Source organism: Mustela nivalis (assembly GCF_964662115.1).
Source record: "Mustela nivalis genome assembly, chromosome: 1".
In the NCBI taxonomy this organism is placed as follows: Eukaryota; Metazoa; Chordata; class Mammalia; order Carnivora; family Mustelidae; genus Mustela; species Mustela nivalis.
Window position 1 is genome coordinate 1410915 of NC_139020.1, and position 14903 is coordinate 1425817.

General features: G+C 64.3%; 1 protein-coding gene across 2 annotated transcripts in view; it reads right to left on the reverse strand.

Moving 5' to 3' along the window:
• The window catches only part of SLX9 (SLX9 ribosome biogenesis factor), a 28892-nt gene that overhangs the window by 1567 nt on the left and 12422 nt on the right, over positions 1-14903 (reverse strand). For both annotated transcript variants that reach the window (XM_082720267.1, XM_082720266.1), the window contains exons 3-5: positions 8112-8180; positions 4945-5095; positions 646-711 (exon numbers count right to left, since the gene is read on the reverse strand). In XM_082720267.1, coding sequence (XP_082576393.1) covers positions 646-711; positions 4945-5095; positions 8112-8180 — 286 coding nt within the window. The remainder of the gene's footprint in view (positions 1-645; positions 712-4944; positions 5096-8111; positions 8181-14903) is intronic.

Here is a 14903-nt window from a genome sequence, read left to right on the forward strand (position 1 = left end):
CCCGGCAGTGGGAGGAGTGGCTGCCCTGGGGCCCCTCGGGATCACACAGGCTCTGGAACCACTGTACCTAACCGCAGCTTTGAGGGACTGGCACCCCTGCCCAACCCCAGGACGTGGGCTCCGGGCCCCCGACCCCCAACTCCGATGCGGAGCTGCTATTCAAGGCAGGAAAAAGAGGACACACGTGGGGAGGCAGACGCAGCCTTACATAAGAGGCGCCCTCTCTCCGGCGCTGCCGCACCTGGGCCCGAGACGGGCCGTGCCCACAAACAGGCGCCTGGCGGGAGCTGGAGGGCTTCCTCCGGCAGAGGTCCGAGCCCCAGTGGTCCACAGAGGTGGCCGCCACTATCGCCACATGGGTCTCTATGCCCAGCCAGCCCCCAGGTGGAGCCTGGGGTCATGCCGCCTCTCAGAAGCACAGGGGCGGGGCGCCTGGGCAGCTCAGTCAGTGAAGCCACGGCCATCGGCCCAGGTCAAGATCCCAGAGTCCCAGGATCAAGCCCCACATCGGGCTCCCCGGCCCAGCTACAAACAGGCTGCTTCGTGCCAATGAGGAGCCACTGGCCAGAGGCCGGCCAGCCCCGGGAGCAGAGGGAGGACAGGAGCGGGTGCACGCAGGCCCACCGTGGCGGCGGCCGTACTCACAGGAGCTGGAGCCTCTCCGCAGCGCTCATGCGGCTCAGCTCGGCGGGCCGGGGCCTGCGGCTCACCCTGCGGGGGGGGCACAGAGAAGCAAGTCAGCATAGGCTCCCCCCGACCTTCTCCCGGTGCGACGCCACCGTCGCCAGCACAGTCGGCCCCCTGCGGAGCGGTCACCAGCAGGCACACGAGGCAGCAGGAAGGGTGAGAACACCAGAGCCCCGGGCCAACACCTAAATTTAGCCTCCTGCCCGGGAGACCTCGTCCTTTATTCATGGTTTCCGTTAAAATATGAATGAGAGACTCATCTCCCGTGTCCATGCTCACCACAGGCCTGTGGAGACAGCGGCTCAGAGCCACACATTTCCCTGGGCCACCGTGGACGCCCTGCCCGCGGCCAGCCGGTCACGCGCCACCCACAGCCCCAGGCACCGGGGCTCTGCTCCTCTCACCGCCGTCCCTCCCGTGCTCACCCCGAGCAGGCCCCTCTCGGCAGTGGCCGGCATCTCCAGGCCCTGGATCCGAGCCCCCACCCAACACCCCTGTACCCCATCCACAAAAACGTACAATCGGACTGTCTGGGTGGCTCAGTCAGTTAAGCATCCGACTCCGGATTCTGGCCCAGGTCGTGACCTCAGGGTCATGCGACGGAGCCCTGCATCAGGCTCCGCACTCGGCAGGAAGTCTGCCCCACCAGCACCGGAGGCAGTGGCTCCGGACACCAGCTGACGGAGGATGACCCTTGGGACAACCTTTGTACCCCTGAAACCTCAGCGTCCCTGTCACACCGGCAAATGCTCTCCTGCGGGAGCGCCCAGGGAACTCCCAGCTCTGCGGCTCTCCCGCAGGCCGCGGCCCCAGCCCCAGCGTTCGCCCGCTGATGTGCGGGAGCCCACGTGGGATGTCCCACCCCCCGGGGCCTAGCAAACCAAGCAGGTAGAAACCCCAAACGATGCAGACTCATCCAAATCCACAGCTTCAGGTGAGGCCGTGACGTCCAGCCGGGGACGGCCCAGTGGGTCCCGTGGTACTATTCCTAGCCCGCTCTCCTTAGCCACTGCTGGTCTGTAAGATCCGGGGGGGCTGAGCCGGCAGGAAGCACCCCCGAGCCTGGTGGCCGACCAGGGGCACTCTGAGAATCCATGGCAGCAGCCTCAAGACGTGGCCAAGGCCACCAGGCCCACATGGGGTCCAACAGGTGGCTGGCCTGGTGGCTCAGCCACCCAAAGCTCCCCGGTCCAGTTCCAGAAAAGACAAGGTGACCTTGGCCTGACGCTCTTCGCAGAGAACGGGTTTCCTAGAGAACTAACCTCCCACTGAGGAACAGTGTCACTGTGTTGGTGCAACTGTGCACTGTGGTGTCCCCCAGATGGCAGGGACACCGCCTGGGAAGCTGTGCTCAGATGGCTCGGACCCCAGGCTCCCTGTGGCCCCCGCCCCACAAGGCCACATCACGGGTGTGGGATGAGCTTAGAGCGGCCCAGGGCCTTGGTCAGGGTGGCCCAGTAGGTGACTGGTGACCCTTGTGCTTGGGTCTGGGGGTCCAGGGCCACAAGGCCAGCCCCCTCCTGTCCCATCCCAATGCTAAGACACACCCAGAGGAGGTGGAACAACACACACTAATCAGCAGGCACCTGTGCCGTCTGCCTGCCTCCTAGATTCAGCCTCTGCTGTGGCCCGCCCAGCGCGGAACCTCCCCCTGGCTCCAGGACCCTGCCCCGGTGAGGCAGGAAGGGGACCAAACGCTCCTGTGACCACACTGAGGGCTTGGCCTGGGCTCAGGACCGCAGGGCTGAGGGGTGAGCGCCGGGGACTCTACCCCGCAAGATGGGGCTGGGGGCTCTCAGCTGGGCCTCAGCCGGCTCGGAAGCACAAGGGAGAAAACAGAAATGGAGGCCAAGCTCACCAGCTGCCTGGGGAAGGGGGCACCGAGCTCGGGGAGCACGGCTGGTGCTGTCCCAGCACAGTCCCTGTATACTGCAGACGCAGACACGGGCTGTATCCTCACCCCACCCCGTGGGGACAGGATGGCGGGAAGCTCTGCATTTGGACCGTCCTGGTCCCCACCCAAGGGCCTCTCCCGTGGCTAACTCGGGCCTGTTCCCTTCCGCCTGCTGAGTTCTGAGTCTAGGGAACGACTAAAACTAAGGTGATCCTGGGTACCCTCAGACTCCAGGCCAGTGTTACAGGGAAGCTGGTCTTGCGGTGCCCGGCCGGCTCAGTCAGTGGAACATGCGACCTGGTGTCAGCATCGTGGGTTTGAGCCCCACAGTGGGTGTGCACATTGCTTAAAAATAAAATCTTGGGAAAAAAACAAACAAAAAGGTTGGTCTTGTAAACCACTGTGATACTTTTGCAGGAATGAGCTGGGGGCGCACACAGAGCTCCTCACTCCCGCCGCAAGACAGACCGGGGCGCTCGCAGAAAACGCTGATTCCAGGATCAGGCAGGACCTGCCCCGGGGGGGCCCTAGAGCACCAGGCAGAGCCAGAAGGGAAGGAGCCCCCACCCTGAGGGGCGTGTCAGAGGGACAGAGGAACCACCTGAAGGGGCTCCGGTGGCCAGAGCCGGACCCGTGCCAGCCGCGGAGTGAAGTCGTGCTGGGTCACAGCCCGCACGGTGCGTAACTACCCACGAGTCCGCACTGACATCGTCTGCGGCTCACGCGCGCTGCTACCGAAACGGCATTTCCTCCTCCGAAGGAGAACCCCCCAGTGTCCGCACAGCCGCTCTGTCCTCGGGCGTGGAGTGTGCCTCCCCCTCCTCAGGTGTGGGCTGGGCCCCAGGGGATGGTGCAGGGAAGGGAAGGAGCCACGTGGGGTGGGGACACCCGGCAGACCCACCCCCACCAGGTGACCACGGCCCACGTGAGCAGGGACAGGTGCCCCCAGCGCCCGGTCCCCGTCCGCGCAGTGTGGATGGGAGGAGACGGACACTTGCCCTCTGCGGTCCTCCCCGCCACAGCCCCTGGCCCCGGTCCACCCACGAGGAACCGCCATGCCAACCCCAGCGAGGGGCGTCTCCCCAAAGGCCTGACTGGGCCTCCGCCCAACGGTCGGGGTCCTCGGAGGGACGGTCACAGCCAAGAGGAGACGGAAAGCGACGTGACTGATGTCGCGTGGTGTCCTGAAGGGATCCTGGACAGATGTTAGGGGAGACAGAGGAAATCTGAATAAACCTCGAGCGTAATTCCATCGCTCTTATCCACGCTGGCTCCTTAGCGGCGCCCGGCGCACGCGGAAGCTGCCGCTGACGAGGGGCTGGTGTCGGGGCCGTGGGGCCTCTCAGTGTTTCTCTGTAAACCTGAAACTCTTCCACAGTAACGTTATTCCAACAAACAGCCTCCCGGTGCCAAGACACACTCGAGGAGGGACAGTGACCCTGTCCAAAAGGAGGCTCAGCGGGAGACCAGCTGGGGACCTTCCCGCACCCGGAGTGCCGGAAGCCACCTCAGCTACGGCCCAGCTTGGCACCCAGGCCGCGCGAGGCCACGTGCTCTCCCCTCGGTGGCCGGCCGGGTGCTGACGCGGCTCTTCTTCCCCGCCGGGAGCCCCGAGCACACTTTTCAGAGGAGAAAGCTGAAAGCAGGGAAAGGGGTCTCATTTTTTATGGAGAAATCCGGGGGGATTTGTCTCTCAGGCTCTGGCTCCATCCCTAGTCTCAACCGTGAAGGCCACTCCCTGACTCCCTGTCCCGACCAAAGGTTCTGGGTGCTTCCATCCCGGGGGCCGGCCCGGGATCTTCCGACTCTGTGGCCTAGTGGCCCTGAGCTTGTCGGACACCCCCCTGCCAAGCCAATGCAGCGGGGCCCAGGGAGGGACTGCAGAAGGACTGGCTTCCCTAGAGCACACGAGCCCCCGGGAGGCAGGAAGCACTACAGGAGCGCTTGCTTCCGGGACGGGCAGCTGAAGGCCGCGGGTGTGGTGGCAGGCGGGGTCCCTGCGGGTGAGCCCCGCAGCTGGAAGGACCGCGGCCCTCCCGGCTAAGCCACTCCGAGGCCCGCAGCGGAGAAGGCCGACAGGCGCCCCTCGTCCACACGCCGGCCGGGCCGCTCGCCTCCAGAGGCCCCAGGGCTCCCAGCCCCACGCGGGGGAGTCACCACACCACATGCCTGCCTTGAGGCTCGGGCCACGGGAGCGAGGGCTTCTGCACCAGCAAGGAGGTCAGGCGCTTCAGCGGCCTCTGCCTCCCCCTGGCCCCCTGCCGGTTCTTCTCGGGGCTCTGGACACAGGTCAGCGGCTGCCACCCCGGAAGGGCCGGCCCCATCCCGGCGCCGCAATCCCCAGGCCGCAGACGGACACTCACCCCCGGGCTCGGGGCTGCCGCGCCCCCGCCTCCAGCTCCAGCAGCTCGGGGAGGGCGTCTCGCAGGGGCTGCAGGTCCCCCACCACCGCCGCGGCCCTCCGTCTCCGCTCCGCCTTGCGCTGCTGCTCCGCCAGCTTTATGGCTTCGATTTCTGGGGGGACGGAGGACAGTGGGTTAACGAGAGGAGCAGAGAGCAACGGACGAGCACACGAGCGACCGGCTTCTTCCCCGAGCAGGGCCGGGAGGCGGCACCTCCATTCGGCCGGGGAGGCCGGAAGCAGGCCGGCAGCCTCACGGCAAAGGCCAACACCGAGCTGCACACACGGGCGCTCCTTCTGAAAGGGACGCTGGCTCGGCGGCCTGTGCGTGGGTGCTGCATCAAAGGGGTCGAGGGGCGGACGACAGGAACGGTGGGTCACGGAGGGTCACGCACGCCTGTGCTCCGCACGCCCCTCTGGGGACGCACCAGCAAGGAGAAAGCGGGTCCCCACATATGGGAGCAGGCATCACGGGGCTCCCAGAAGCCGCTGCACGGCGGTCTGGGCCTCTGAGGGGGCAGCGCAGCCTCTGGGAAGGGGGCCTTGGGGTAGGCTGGGGGCCAGCATGGCTGAGAGGAGAACAGGGAGCTGGAGGAGGAGCCCGCACCGGCAGGCAGGGCAGGGCAGGGCCTCCCCGCTGGAGGAGGAACGGGGGCAGGGCCTGTGTGGGGGCACGAGTGGGGCAGGGCAGAGGGAGGGGGAGGGGAAGGCGCAGACTCCCTGCTGAGCGTGGAGCCCGACACAGGGCCGCGTCCCGGGATCCTGAGACCAGGATGTGAGCCGAAATTGAAAGGTGGACACTTAACCGATGGAGCCCACCAGCTCCCCAAAGCCTGGGGATATGATTTTCATTTAGAAATATCTTTATTTTACAACTGCTAATAAAATACGTGCTCCAACCAGTGTGGCTGGAGGCCAACTCCCAGGCAAGGCTGCGCCCCAGTCACTCCCCCGACTCCCGTGTCCACACCTGCCGGCCGACGAGAAGCCCAGGGGAAGGTCCCCAGAAACGAGGTGTGCGGCGGACAGCACGTGACTGATGGCCCCTTGCATCACGCACAGCGCAGCTGGGTCCCGGCCCCCCCGCTCACACCCCTTCCATCACCGCTCCCCAGAGGCTGGAGCCCCTGCCTGACAACGAGAAGACACGAAACGTGAGGTGAGGAAGATGAAACATCCTCTCCGTGTTTGGTGCCGTGATTTTCATGCAGAAAGTTCTAAGGAAGCTACAGAATAACTATCAGGACACACGACTTTAGCGCCGTCAAAAGGACACAATATTCTTAAAAAGCCGTCTTACTCCCTAAGAGGGCTGCTGCGGGAGGGGGTGTGGAGAGGGCAGTTGGGGGACGGACACTGGGGAGGGCGTGAGCTACGGTGAGTGCTGTGAAGTGTGGAAGCCTGACGGTTCACAGACCTGCACCCCTGGGGCCGATAGTACGCTATATGTTAATAGAAACAGTAACAAAAAAGCCAGGTTATTTACTAATAGAAACTAGAAAATGAATCTTTCAAGAATCCTGTAACTATAACTATAAAACTGTCAGCAACAAGCTTACCAAAACAGGACAAAGACCCAGGTAAGACCTCTACCGTGAAGACTGCGTGACGTCGGCAATGGAAATTAAAGAAAGTCCACGTTAAGTGGAGAAACAGACCATATTTGTGAATGTGAAGATGCGGTTGTCAACATGGCAACGCTCCCCAAACTAACCTACACACTCAAGGCGCTGCAGCCGTAGCCAGCAGGGCTGTCGGTGGGGCGGGAGTCACGCAGCTGGGGCGCCCACGGCGAACTCCACACGGAGCCACCACGGACGCGGCCCCGCACTGAAGAACCGGGGAGGAGGACGTGGCCACGTGACCCCACGGCCTCCCCCACAGCGGCATCAGCCAACAGCGGCCGCCGTCCTGCCAGCGGCGAGGAGGAGCGAGGAGCAGGCGTCCGGCAACAGGAAAGCAGCCGCACGCGGCGCACCCAGATAAACCCTCCCGGCGAGAGAGGGGCCCGGGCCACGGCCCCACGCGGCGGCGCGGAACCTCCAACCGTCCCGCGGAGGCAAGAAACGCGCGCACTCACCGAGCACACCCACGAGGCCCGCTTGCCTGCCGTCTGCCGCCGTCACACCCCAACCGCGGACTCAGAGAGGCGGCAGCGGTCACCACCGGGGCCAGGGACAGTGGGGACTAGTGGGGGACGCAGGGGGCTTAGCGGGGCTGCTGCTCCGCCTCTCTCGGGGACTGCTGGCACCTGCGTGTGCAGCGGCCCATGGCCCAGCCGTCTGTCAGAGGCTGGCTTCTCCCCAAGGTGAAGAGAACCGCCAGCAGAGGCGGAGCTGCAGCAGAGTCATTCGGGACAAAGCGTCCTGACGTCTGCAGGAGTCCACGGAGCAACGTGTGGGAGGGACCTGGGTGGTGGACAGATGGGCAGGAACGGACAGAGGAACAGATGCGGTAAAGAACAGTGTCCAGGGGCGCCTGGGGGGCTCAGTGGGTGAAGCCTCTGCCTTTGGCTCAGGTCATGATCTCAGGGTCCTGGGATCCAGTCCCGCATCAGGCTCTCTGCTCAGCGGGGAGCCTGCTTCCCCCTCTCTGCCAACTTGTGATCTCCATCAGTCAAATAAATAAATAAAATATTTTTATGAAAAAAACCTTCAGGGAAAAAATTAATTCTAACCATGAGAGAACATACTGCATGTAACAATTTTAAAAAGTCAAGAAAACAAAAAAATATTATAAGCAAATAAAAATAAAAGTGAGCAGAACCACACTAAAATGAGAATAACAAGAAACAATTGCAAAGCCTCATAGGAAAGCCCTTAGCCAACCACCGGCGCACATTCAGCAGCAGGAAAACGCTCTGGACGGGACACCCGGTGCGGTGCGGCATCTGCCGGAGGCCCGGGACAGGCCGGGGGAAGGGAGGAGCAGGGGCCCCAGGATGGTTCTGCCGGGAGACCCTCACGACAGCACTGTCCCCTGCGCGCTGACGAGGCAGCCCTGCACACGCGGAGCCCAGAGCCACAGTGCTTGGGGAGGAGGGGTCAGGGCATGGCTCCGGGCCGTCAGCCACCTGCGCAGGGATGGGGGCCATGGGGACAGGGGCACAGGGGCTGGACACGGACTTACTCTGCAGCCACCTCTCACGCCGCAGCTTCAGCTTCTCCTTCTTGGGTAAAACCGCCCTGGGCTCTGCACCTGAGGACAGAGAACACACGGGGGTGAGCGGGGCACTCCGTGCCCACAGCGGGGAGCTGGTGCTGTGCATGGCGGCCCAGTGTCAGGCAGGGCCCCTGACCCCAGGAGGACCTCCGGCAGGCAGCCCAGAGACCCCACACAACTCACCAGCAGGAGGCATGCGCTCTCCGCTCGGGAGAAGCCTAGTGGCACGGAGGAGGAAGCCGACGGCCCTGAGCCCACCCCCCGCTTGCAATTTCGCCCCCACCCGTTTGCACGGGCGCTGCCCAAAGCCAAGGGTCTCGGGTGAGTCCTGTCGAAGCAAGAGATGGTCCCAGATCTTGTCACTGATTCTACCAAGACAGTAAGAAAAACCCAATTCCGGGGCGCCAGGGGGGTTCAGTGGGTTAAAGCCTCTGCCTTGGGCTCATGCCATGATCCCAGGGTCCTGGGATCGAGTCCCGCATCGGACTCTCTGCTCAGCGAGGAGCCTGCTTCCTCCTCTCTCTCTCTGCCTGCCTCTCTGCCTGCTTCTGATTTCTCTGTCAAATAAATAAATGAAATCTTTAAAAGAAAGAAAGAAAACCCACTTCTCCTCACACAGTGCCTTCTGCAGGGGGTCAGCTGTCCACTCTTGCCTGCCAGCATGGGAACGTGTCCCCAACATGTCCCTGGCCTGGACAGTCCAGGGTCACAGGGTGAAGAGTGCCCCACACGCCCTCTCCTCTGCCCCAGAACCCCTCTGTCACCAGAACACAGGCCAAGGGCGGACCCTCCCCCTACCCCCTCCCCCCAGCTCAGGGGGCGGGTGGCCTCCCCACCCCATCAGCCCACCCTCACCCCCATGTATGCCCGCACACCCCCATTTTATGGGCTAAACTGTGCCCCCAAATGCACACGCTCATGTCCTGATCCCCAGGCCCTCAGAACGCAACTGTGTCAAGTCACAGTCTTTCCTGAGGGCACCAGGGTGGCCGATCCACGTGACTGGGCTCCTTGTAGGAAGAGATGAGGTCACAGACACGCACAGGGACCACGACACGAGGATGTGGGGACGACGGCCATGTGTGCGCCCACGAGAGGCCTCAGGAAGACCCGAGCCAGCCAGCACGCTGACCTCAGATGCCCAGTCCCCAGACCGTGAGGGCTACTGGTGTGGAGTCTGCTCCAGCCACCTGGACGGACCCCCACCTCCATCTGCTCAGGAATAAGGCAAAGCCCTGCTTCCACCATATCAGCCAGGCAGCTGACCCGCATGGCCCTGCCCGCCCAGTCCCCACATGGACTGCGGAGTTACTGGGGGCGGGCACGGCGCCACCCATCGCCCCCAAGGAAAGGGGCGCCCGTAACGCTTATTCATGAACTACCTTAAAAAGCCTGCTGACCTTTAGGGGCACTGGGCACCTGTCAGCGACCCTACGAACTGGCCCCATGTCAGAGGGGGCCGAAATCCCGGGGTGCCGGAACAGCCGGGGACAGGGATGGGAAAGGAACGTGCGAGTGAGCCTAGCAGGCCTCCGCAGCTCGGCAGCCCCGGGCTGGACCCTCGGAAGCTGCACCAGCTGCCCTGGGACGACACTGCTGGAGGGTCACGGAGACACAGGACGCGGAGCAAAGCCTGAGTCACGCGGGTACAGGTGGAGCCTCTCAGAGGGCTCAGAAACCCCCTCAGCCCTGGCTGCAGGACACGGGGCTCTCCCCCTCAGCAGCCGGCCAGGACGGGGTGAGACAGAGGAGCCCCTGCCCCCAGCAGGCGCCGAGAGCGGGAGGGCAGCACCTGACGTCCCTGACCCAAAGCGGACCCCCAGCTGGACACAGCCGGTCGGGAGAGCCCCGAGGGTGCTCGGGCAGGGCCTGGGGGTGCCTCAGACGGCACTGCGCCTCCCCTTCTCCGGGCCCCTCCTTCTCCAAGGGCAGGACGTCAGGATGGGCCTGGAACCACACGCCGGGCAGCGGGACCCCCACAGAAGGAGGGACCTCTCATCAGGTACCGAGCGCCTCGAGCCTGTGTGTTCGAGGGTGAGCTGGGGGCACAGACAGCAGGGCTGCTTCGGGCGCGATCGGGACAGTTACGACGCAAACCCCGAGAGCCCAGCGGTAAGCCTCTGGGATTCTTCCAGCCGCGGGAAGAGAGGCTGCTCACATCGCCAGAGCTGCCACGTGCGAGACACGCAGGCGTCCCTGGGCTCTGTGCACCGGAGCCTGGCCCGACCTGGGTGGGGCAGGGGGCACAGCGTGGCCGCCAGGCTCCGGTGCACAGAGCCGGAGCGGTCTGACTGCTGTGTGCCCCCCAGCAGGGCCGTGGCACGTGGAACACAGGCTGGGAAGGCGCGGGGCCAGGAGCCACCGGACGCTGCAGAGCGCGTCTGCCTCCCGTGCGCTCTCAACACAGTGCGGTCCCAGGCCGGCTCCGCTTCCTCGGCCTTCACGGGGCCTGAGCCCAGGGCACACGCCACCCAGGGCACAGACTGAGTCACGCGCGTCACCGATGCAGCTCGACTTCCGCCGCTCTTCTGGCTCACTCGGCAGATCTGCGGCGTCTGACGAGAGCACAGACCAGAGCCGTCAAAGAAAGGGGTGCGTCTGCTAAACGAGACTCTTCACCTCAGAACCCGGGGCCCCCAGGAGGATTTAATCCCTTCTCCAAGAGTAAGACCCTGCACGCTCTGGCCTTGCGCCGGAACTTCCAGTCTCACGGGAGCTGACCTACATTCCTCCTCGCGGCCCTGACACCCCCAAGCCCCTGCAGAGAGCGGAGGCATTGTGTGACTTTCCGGTCACCCTCAGCTGCTCAGAACAGGGCGGGTGCGACGGGGCGGAGAGAAGGGGATGCAGGGCGCAGGCCCCGGGTACCACGGCTCCTGAGATGCCCCAACCCTGCTGTGCTGTCCTGCCCCACATGCGGGCCTGCTGCGGGCCACGGAGGGCATCACTGCAGCCCCATGCAGGCGTCAGAGGCCCCTGGGGGTGGGGGGAGACGTCCACACGTCCCAGTGCCATGTCGAGCCACAGACGGGTGATGACGGTACCCACTGTGGGGTCAGAGGGCACCTGATTGGGGTGTAATCCTGGGCAATGGAGGCCAGTGTTGGGAAGAGCTGACGCACACATCCAGTGAGCAAACGCGGGCAGGTGGCCTCCCAGGGAAGCCTCTGACCGCAGGACGTGCAGACAGCTCACTCTCACATGACCACGGAATACCGGGCCTCCCAGCCGCACGGCCTCTGGCTGACGCACAGGCCACGCACACGGTCCGGGGCGCCTGTGCCTCGACCCCACCCCAGGGGCCTCAGCCCAGCAGCCTGTCCCCACGGCACCACGGAAACAGGAACCAAACATGCCCTCACTGTAAGACAGCGGAGCACCTGCAGAGGGAGGCCCCCCAGGGCATCTAGAGGGTTCCAAAGCCCAAGCCCCCAAGGACTAGGCAACGCGCAGGCTACAGCCCTGGAATGACAGACCAGAGCGCAGGAGGGGAGTGGTGGCCGGTGGGCCAGGGGGACAGACCCTACGGACAAGCCATGGCAGCACAGGCCTCCGAGAAGGTGGCATCTGGGGGCATCGGGATGGTCTGGGCAGCCAGAGCCCGAGGCTGAGGGAGGCCAGCCAGCTGCCCGGACACACCTCGCTGCCCCTAGACGGTGTCAGACCTGGAGCGGAGGCAGCCCCGGAAGAAAGAGAAACAGCGATCCTGGGGGAGAGGCCTCCGCGGCAGCCTTCTTACGGGAGACCGTCACACACGTGCCAGAGAGGGAGGCCGTGAAGAACCCTCGAGCGCTTCCAGCTGCGTCCACCCCGACCCGGTGGCTTACAGCACACCTCCGTCCCCCTCTCGTGCCCTCCGCCCCCAGGCCCTGCCGGCGTCTGCTCACCAGAGCGCCCCCGGGGGCCAGAGCCAACAGCTCAAGGGGACCCGCCCTCGGCACGGGCACCAGGGGAACCGGCTGAGACGGATCAGGAGACGCTCAGGAGGACACGGCGGCCTGTGCAGGCCTAGCACCAAAGCCCTGCCACCGCCCCACATCGGGCCCCCCCTGGGCTCAGCCCTGGACATGCCACCCTCACGACTCCAAGCAAGGACACCTCCCCGGGCAGACGAGAATCCCCACAGAGCTGCCTGGCTGTGACTTCTGCATAGCGGCGGGGCCTCTGCCACAGGGGCCGGCTCTCGGGGACACTAGCTCACATCCTACCCGAGCACCCCCGGTTCTGCTCTGGCTCAGTTACTCCTGCCCTCCTGCAGTCGCAGGGCTTAGAAGATGCCGGTCCACAGGCCCTGTCCCTCCGGACGCCCAGTGCGCTGCTGGGCCATGTCACAAAGGGAGACATGGAGGCCCACGAACTGGCCAGAACCCGGCGAAGGGAGTGCGACAGGCCCCCCGGGGGCCCACCGACGGGACGTGCCCGTTGCACGCCCTGTGCCTGGTTCTGGGCGCGGGACCCAGCGAGCAGTGAGTTCTCACCTCCAGGGTCAGAACCTCTCTCCAGACCAAAAGTCAACACTCGGAACAATCAACCCGCTGACCGTGCCCGCCCTGCTGCGCCCCCAGCTGCCCTCCGGGCCTCGCAGCCCCAGGGTCGTGGCCTCAGTGACACACCGAAAGGGCTCTGGGCACCCCCGGGGACAAAGTGCAGGCACAAACTGGGGCAGAGGCTGCTCCGAAGAGAAAAGCCGACGGTAAGATGCGGCTGGAGCCCTGGGTCTCCGGCGGCAGAGACACGACGGTCTGCTCGTCCGTGTGAGCCGCTCGGGCACCACATGCTGGCGAAGCCCCGGGGCAGAGGCAGTAATGCCCAGTGGGGAGCCCACGTCGGCCGGCCCAGCACTGCGCTGGCACCCGTGGCCCGCGCCACCGGCGGTGAGCTGAGGGAACAGGACACAGTAGCGTGTCATCCCCAGGATGGACGTCCCAACGGAACCGGAAGCTGAATCGATACATAATTTGCTTCTCCACAAATGACATCAAGAACCCGCTCTCTCTCCACCGACAAGGATGTGCGAGATCCGGGCACAGGGTCCGCAGCGGCTGCAGCAGCGACCGGCGTGGCCGAGGCCTCGCACGAAGGCACCCGCGGCGGCGCGCACACCTCCCCACCTCGGCGCGGGCTGCCGACAGATGGGGGAGAGGGAGCGCGGCTCCCTCGGGTCCCTCTGTGCATCGAAAGAAGGTCCCAGGGCATGAAATACAGAAACCACAGCACCATGAAGGATCCATAAAGAACACAAACGAGCCACGAAACACAAAGAAAACGTCCATCGGGCCACATACGAGACCTGTGGTGAAAAAGCTCTGTGACCTGCCAGGGCCACCTGCTGAAAACAGGCTGCGTCCTTGCTATGTAAAAAGCTCTTCTGGAAAATAGGAAAGACAAAGAAACGGGAGAGGTGCAAAGCAGGTGCCTGGAGAGAACCACGGCTCATGGAACCTCCAAGGAAGCGCACGTTTTACAGACTGGCCCCCGCTGTTCGCCCTTGACATTAGCAGAGACCTACGCGTGCGCCCGCCAGCTCAGACCAGAGACAGACGCCCACACGCAGAGCAGGGGCTCCCACGGGCAGCGCCTTCAGAGGGGGACGAGGCAGCGCCTACTGACCTCCTCACGCGCAGGCTCCAATCAGAGACGCGCCCTCACACCCTGGGCCGCCGGCGGGGACTTGCAATGCAAACCCGGGGCCAAAGGGGCCATCCAGCTCCCAAAGCCACTGGCGGGTTTTCTAAATGCTGCACGTGGTCCCAGCAATTGCCTGGCTACATCTGCAGAGAGGGTTAACGAGCGCGCACCGTGGCCGGCAGACACGACACGCCCCGCAGCCCGGGGCCCATCATACGACAAACCCCGACAGCCTAGCACAGGAGCGGGCATGCCGCGTGCTGCAGGGCCACACGCCCACGCTCGAGGACGCGTGGGGCCGGGGCCAGCCACACGTGCAGACAGAACAGAGAAGCCTGCAGGGGACAGCCATGCCAGAGTGCCTGCACAGAGTGTCCACGCTCGGGTGTGTCACGCCAGCCAGAGGGCAGTGGCGGGACGCCAGCGCGAGGAAGGGCAGTGATCCCTCGGGGGCACGGGCGGGTGGGCACTGGGGGCTCTGCAGGAGGGAGAGGACGGGCCGGCGGCGGGAGATGCAGCCAGACGTGGACCCGCGCTCCCCACCCCAGTCTGAGACAGGTCACCTACCGCCGACGGTGCAGATAGATTCTGTTTTCTTCATTTTCCGTCTAATTAATTATTGACACTGCACTCTGCGAGCAGCTGGCCCTGTAGAATTCTTTTTAAAAAACAAAGATACAAAAGAACTGGGGACAAATTTCCCTCATCAGAAACAATGTCTGGGAAGAAAAGTGACAAGACTGTTCCCCAAACAGGCCACATCAACGTATTCTCAAAAACACCCCCCCGCCGAGTTTTACTGTTAAAACACCCTTTTTGTTGGGGAAAGCCGTCTCCCATGACGAACTCCCAGATGCCCCAAACTGTTGCAAATGTCAAAGAGAGACTCAAAACCCTTAGGACCAACTTCTACCCTAAAGACACATGGTGACGCGGCCGTCGGTGGCGTTGGTTCTGCAGCCGCAGAGCTGTCCTCCTTCAGGGATGACCCTGCCAGCCCAGAAGTCTGACAGGAGGGAAGCAGGGCAGCACCCACGGGCAGACGGGAGGGGCTCCTGGGGGACTCGGGCCAACCTGCGGTGTCCCCGCAGGGCAGACTGTCCTGCCAGCGCCTGGGCCCCATCCCCAGCA